The sequence below is a fragment of the Portunus trituberculatus genome, chromosome 37 (assembly GCF_017591435.1).
Source record: "Portunus trituberculatus isolate SZX2019 chromosome 37, ASM1759143v1, whole genome shotgun sequence".
In the NCBI taxonomy this organism is placed as follows: Eukaryota; Metazoa; Arthropoda; class Malacostraca; order Decapoda; family Portunidae; genus Portunus; species Portunus trituberculatus.
The window spans coordinates 24,160,404-24,166,632 of record NC_059291.1 but is presented as its reverse complement, the minus strand read 5'-3'; the positions used below and the strand labels follow the sequence as shown (position 1 = coordinate 24,166,632).

Here is a 6,229-nt window from a genome sequence, read left to right as displayed (position 1 = left end):
GTAACAATATCACATAACAGATGCAAAACGAGAATAATAATAACAGCTCAGAGCGTTCCTTTTAAGAATCGTTGCCCCTTCGTTTATAAATTTCAAGTAGCTACATAGCTTTGATCTAATGAGATACCACAGCGAAGGCTCATTTTAGTGTGTATTTCTGTGCGTGTCCCTCATTCTCATGTTGTATCTGTTTATGGACATATTACGAGTATAAAACATGATCACCCCGTCATGAAAACTTCATTACTTCCTTGCTGATGAATTTCAAGTATAGGTTTTAATAATAAAGACACCGCAGCCAAGCCTTTTATCATTTAAACAGTTCTAACCCTAGAAGTTACACCTACTAAACAAGGAAGCAACGGTTGCTGACACCAGATGGGCGGTAGGAATACTGGTGAATCTCTTGGCTTGCTTCCTCTCTTCATGTGTTGATTAACTTCTTTCACTGCAGGAAACAAAATAATCTTCTCTGGTTTTCTGTCTCCATGTGCTAATTTACTTTTACGATTGTGTATGCCAGATCGGTGGTAGGTATTGAATCTTTTAATTTGGTCTTCTCTGTTTTCATGTACTGAATTGCTAGTTTATTTATTTTACTGGTAAGGAGCCAACGTTTGTCTTTACCAGATGAGCGGTACTGAATTTTTTGACTGGCTTCTCTTTTCTTCATATTCTCTTTTACTTTCACTGCAAGTTGGACACGAGCTAGACAAGCTGCGAGGAAGTTATCGTGGGTGTACAGTTTATTTGAAGGAACACCTTGACTGTTTGTCGTGACGAGAGTGTTACGTGACAGTTAGCGTCTTTACAGGACATTAAGAACTGTGGCAGTATAGGAAGTTTTATGTGACATGGAATTAGAGTTTACGTGATATTTACGAGACAACATCAATTAGGAGACTTGGCTAAATAGAAGTTAGTTCACGTGGCTTGCTGAATAGAAGTCGTTCCTCCTTAACAATGACAAAAAAAAAAAAAAAAAAAAAATAGATACGAGATTTTGCCGAGAAACTTTTCAAACTAATTCATATATATATATATATATATATATATATATATATATATATATATATATATATATATATATATATATATATATATATATATATATATATATATATATATATATATATATATATATATATATATATATATATATATATATATATATATATGTATATATGTATAAACCTACCAGAAGAAAGATAATCTTATTGTTTGATTACTGTATTGCCTTAAATAGTGTGGTTATATCATGAAAACAAGAAGCATGTTACTCATCCCGGCTCAGTCTCATTATCACACACGGTGACCAAGAGGAATCTGTGGGCGCCGTGACGTCAATGCTTGTGCTGGGGAATATGATGCCGCCGCCGCCACCGCCACCGCCTCCACCTATCGCCACCCCGCTGCTGAGATGTTTGCTTGCTTCATAGCTGGATAGCTGGATTGGTTTCCTGTTTGGTGCGTGGCTGGTTTAGTGGTTTAGTGTTTGGATGATGGTGGACTGATGTGGTGTTTGATTGCTGGCTGGATTGTATTTGTGTTTGGCTATTGAATGCATGGACTGTCCTCGTACTTCACTCAGTCACGCATATGAAATCAGCAGGGAGTGTATGAGATTATAGATGCACACATATGGCGGTAAAAAAATACAGTTTCATTTGAAATATTGTTGTATTTATTGATTTTAAAGATAAGATTCTGCCTACATAATTGGCCAGAGCTCGATGATTTAACGCAGCAACCTGCCACCAGCCTGCAGCGCCGCCTTCGTGGCAGGTCCGAGTGCTTCACTTCATCTTATGATTGTAAACTGTGTGTGTGTGTGTGTGTTTCACTGTTTGATCTGCTGCAGTCTCTGACGAGACAGCCAGACGTTACCCTACGGAACGAGCTCAGAGCTCATTATTTCCGATCTTCGGATAGGCCTGAGACCAGGCACACACCACACACCGGGACAACAAGGTCACAACTCCTCGATTTACATCCCGTACCTACTCACTGCTAGGTGAACAGGGGCTACACGTGAAAGGAGACACACCCAAATATCTCCACCCGGCCGGGGAATCGAACCCCGGTCCTCTGGCTTGTGAAGCCAGCGCTCTAACCACTGAGCTACCGGACTGTGTGTGTGTGTGTGTGTGACGAAGAAACGAGACACTGAGAACAGGTTCAGGTACAAATTGTAAGATTTGTAAATGGTAGCGAATACTGCATTCCTAAAAGGGAAAGATAATGAAACCACCAAAAACTATTATAAAAAAATAAATATTACATGTATATTTGGTAGGTAGCTGGTAACACTTATAGTTATAATTGGTATCCATGTTGTAATACAAGGCACTGCGATGCTGCTGCCTTGTCTCACTCTGCTTAGTCCACCTCCTCCACGGTGGGGCCGCGACCCGCTGAGGGACCTGCGCCGGGACCGCCTCCCTGCCCGTGGATCTTGCTGGCCAGGGGGCGCCACGCCTGCTCCAGCTCCTTCATCTGGTGCTCATATTCCTCCTTTTCGGCCAGCTGGTTGGCGTCCAGCCAACTGAGCGTCTGTTCCGCCTTCTCCTCCACGGCGCGCTTCTCGTCCGTCGACAGCTTGTCTGCCACGGAGGGCTCCGAGAGGGCAGACTTGACGCTGAAGCAGAGCGCCTCCAGCCTGTTCTTGACTTCAATTCTCTCTCGCTGCTTGGCGTCATCATCCTGGTATTTCTCCGCCTCGTTCACCATCCTCTCGATCTCCTCCTTGCTGAGGCGACCTTTGTCGTTGGTGATGGTGATCTTGTTCTCCTTGCCCGTGGACTTGTCCACCGCTGACACGTTGAGGATGCCGTTGGCGTCAATGTCGAAGGTGACCTCAATCTGCGGCACGCCTCGCGGCGCGGGGGGAATGCCGCTCAGCTCAAACTTGCCCAGCAGGTTGTTGTCCTTAGTCATGGCGCGCTCGCCCTCGTACACCTGGATGAGCACGCCGGGCTGATTGTCTGAGTAGGTGGTGAACACCTGTTGCTGCTTGGTGGGGATGGTGGTGTTTCGCTTGATGAGTGCCGTCATCACCCCGCCCGCCGTCTCGATGCCCAGGGACAGTGGCGCCACATCCAGCAGCAGCAGGTCCTTCACGCCCTCGGACTGATCGCCCCGCAGGATGGCAGCCTGCACAGCGGCGCCGTAGGCCACTGCCTCGTCAGGGTTAATGGACTTGTTGAGTTCCTTGCCGTTGAAGAAGTCCTGCAGCAGCTTCTGGATTTTGGGGATGCGGGTGGAGCCACCCACCAGCACCAGCTCGTGGATGCCGCTCTTGTCGATCTTTGCGTCCCGCAAAGACTTCTCCACAGGCTCCAGCGTGCCGCGGAACAGGTCAGAGCACAGTTCCTCGAACCTGGCGCGAGTGATGGATGTATAGAAGTCAATGCCTTCAAACAGGGAGTCGATCTCCACGCTGGCCTGTGTGGAGGAGGACAGGGTGCGCTTGGCTCGCTCGCACGCCGTCCGCAGGCGACGCACGGCTCGCTTGTTGTTCTTCAAGTCCTTCTTGTATTTGCGCTGGAATTCCTGCGCGAAGTGGTTCACCATTCTGTTGTCAAAGTCCTCGCCGCCCAGATGGGTGTCGCCAGCCGTGGACTTCACCTCAAACACGCCCTCGTCGATGCTGAGGATGGACACGTCGAAGGTACCGCCGCCGAGATCAAAGATGAGCACGTTTCGCTCTCCGCGGCCGCCCACTTTCTTGTCCAGGCCGTAGGCGATGGCGGCGGCTGTGGGCTCGTTGATGATCCGCAGAACGTTGATACCGGCGATGGTGCCCGCGTCCTTAGTGGCCTGGCGCTGGGAGTCATTAAAGTAGGCTGGTACGGTGACCACGGCGTCCTTCACGGTGGTACCCAGGAAGGCCTCGGCTGTCTCCTTCATCTTGGTGAGCACCATGGACGAGATCTCCTCAGGGTTAAAGGTTTTGTTCTCGCCCTTGAATTCCACCTTCACCTTGGGCTTGCCTCCATCGTTCACAACCTCGAAGGGCCAGTGCTTTTTGTCGCTCTGAACCGAAGGCTCCTCAAACTTGCGGCCGATGAGGCGTTTGGCATCAAACACAGTGTTGCTGGGGTTCATGGCCACCTGCGGGCGGAGACAACACATACGTTATGGATGCACCGTGACCCTAAGTTCTTGATGCTGTATATGTCATTCTTCAAGACAAGGGAAAAGGTACTTTAGAGAAGGATATGACAGTGATCGATTGAGGTCGAAGGTGGGAAAGACAGAGAGACTAACAGACAGACACAGACAGAGAGAGAGAGAGAGAGAGAGAGAGAGAGAGAGAGAGAGAGAAAATCATCTAATGCTGAACTATATTTGGAGCAAAAGGAAGAAGATGTGTGAAGGGAGAGCAAGGGAGACAGAGAAGGAGATAATTACTGAGGTGAGTATTGTGGAGGGGGGTCAGCAGCGGGCCGTCATTCGCTCACCTGGTTCTTGGCGGCGTCTCCGATGAGTCGCTCTGTGTCTGTGAAGGCCACGTAGGACGGCGTGGTCCTGTTGCCCTGATCGTTAGCAATAATCTCCACCTTACCATGCTGGAACACACCCACGCAGGAGTAGGTGGTGCCCAGGTCAATACCGATGGCTGGAGCTGTCATTCTGCGGAGGGAGAGGGGAAGGAGCTGATTGAGACTGCTTACCTCACTTCAGATGGGGACCAATAAACTGATATTTTTGCCATACTGCTGTAGATTGATAAGTTTGAGATTTTATGGGTGTTTCGTCTGAAATGTGTTTTATTCTTGGATTATAATTGTAGGGATTTAGGGTACTTAAAAAAAAAATAAATAAAAAAATAAAAATAAATGGTTTTTAATATTATATTGATAGATTTTTTTTTTTCGTGACTGCCTTTTTTTTTACTCATTTGTCTATTTTTATATATTTTGTTGTAAATTGTGGTGTGTTTGCTAGGTACCTTTGTTAAGAAAAGCTGTTACAAGTGGAATGACGGCAATGGTATTGATATTCTCTTGCATCGTATAGATAAGGGGACAGTATCTCAGAAAAGGCACTAACATTTATCATTAATCCTGCCACTGAGTTTTACTAATGAAATCCGCAAAGTCACTGTTGTGTGATGCCCAAGGTACATGCTTGATATCTATCATTGTGAGGAGTGCTTCAGGTGTCTGCTTTATCATGTTAGTGACAATGCACCTGTGTGGCACAGTACTGTGAATAGCGGCCGTGAGTGTGGTGTCACTATGTATCGTTGCTAGCACAACATCTACCGTGAACCATTAAGTAGTCTGTATAATATATCCTTGTTTTCGGAATGATACGCATATTCTAGATTCGATACCTATAAATCTAAGTAGCTTAAATACAGTCAAGTTTTGGCTGTCATTGCTTGATTATACGCTAATTCCATAACTTCTGGATGATTCAAGCTGCAAGTAAGTTTTGGTCACTTTTGCTTGATAATACGTTAATTTCATATGATCTAGTCTCTATAACTCAAGGTGCAGTCAACACAGAGTCGCTTTTGCTTGAAGATAGATTACCCAGAATCATTTGTCTGTTTAACTCAAGGTGCAGTCAACATTCAGCCGCTGGTGCTTAATAAATACACTGTCATGCCAAAGGGAAGTGTTGGCTGCATTACTTACTTGTGCTGTGATGTGATGAGTTGAAGAGTATAGTCTCACTTGAGCCTTGCTCGTGTTGTCGTTGATTCACTGTCTAGTGCTGTACTGGTAGGTGGCGGCGTGTGGCATGTTATATACTGGCGCGCCGCATAGAAGTGGAAGGTGCGAGAACGCCCCAGAGTTGACGCACACCTTCCACAGGGCAGGGCTTATTTTTAGCAGGCTTGGCTTGTCTCATTATGACAAAAGTTACGAGATAAAAATGGCTACTGATAGAACACCTAAACAAAGATCAAGTATTTCTCCACAAGATTCTAATTCTATGAGTAAATATCCGCACATTATAGTATATAATGGAATCGGTGTGTACACTGATGGCGAGGCGCGGTCAGCTAGGAGAAGCCAGGAACTTACCTCCACTTCCTCGTTCATATATATATATATATATATATATATATATATATATATATATATATATATATATATATATATATATATATATATATATATATGCAGAGGTGGGTTACAATGCCATTGAATACAGTATATTGAAAAAAGAAAACAGCAGCTTCTCGATCCGCCGTTAATTGAAGTGAATTAAT

At 45.4% G+C, this 6,229-nt stretch overlaps 1 protein-coding gene across 2 annotated transcripts; it reads right to left on the bottom strand.

Annotated features, from left to right (window-relative positions):
- Positions 1–2,255: 2,255 nt before the first annotated feature.
- LOC123514281 (heat shock 70 kDa protein cognate 4-like) lies at positions 2,256–5,788 on the bottom strand. Of its 2 annotated transcripts, XM_045272090.1 has the most exons (3): positions 5,649–5,788; positions 4,464–4,635; positions 2,256–4,113 (listed from the first exon to the last, which is right to left on the bottom strand). In XM_045272090.1, the coding sequence occupies exons 2-3, from the start codon at positions 4,632–4,634 to the stop codon at positions 2,380–2,382; spliced, it is 1,905 nt and encodes a 634-aa protein (XP_045128025.1). In that variant the 5' UTR covers position 4,635; positions 5,649–5,788; the 3' UTR covers positions 2,256–2,379. The 2 variants fall into 2 exon arrangements, with proteins under 2 accessions (XP_045128025.1, XP_045128026.1); XM_045272091.1 differs by lacking the exon at positions 5,649–5,788 and having other exon boundaries at positions 4,414–4,552.
- Positions 5,789–6,229: the final 441 nt, after the last annotated feature.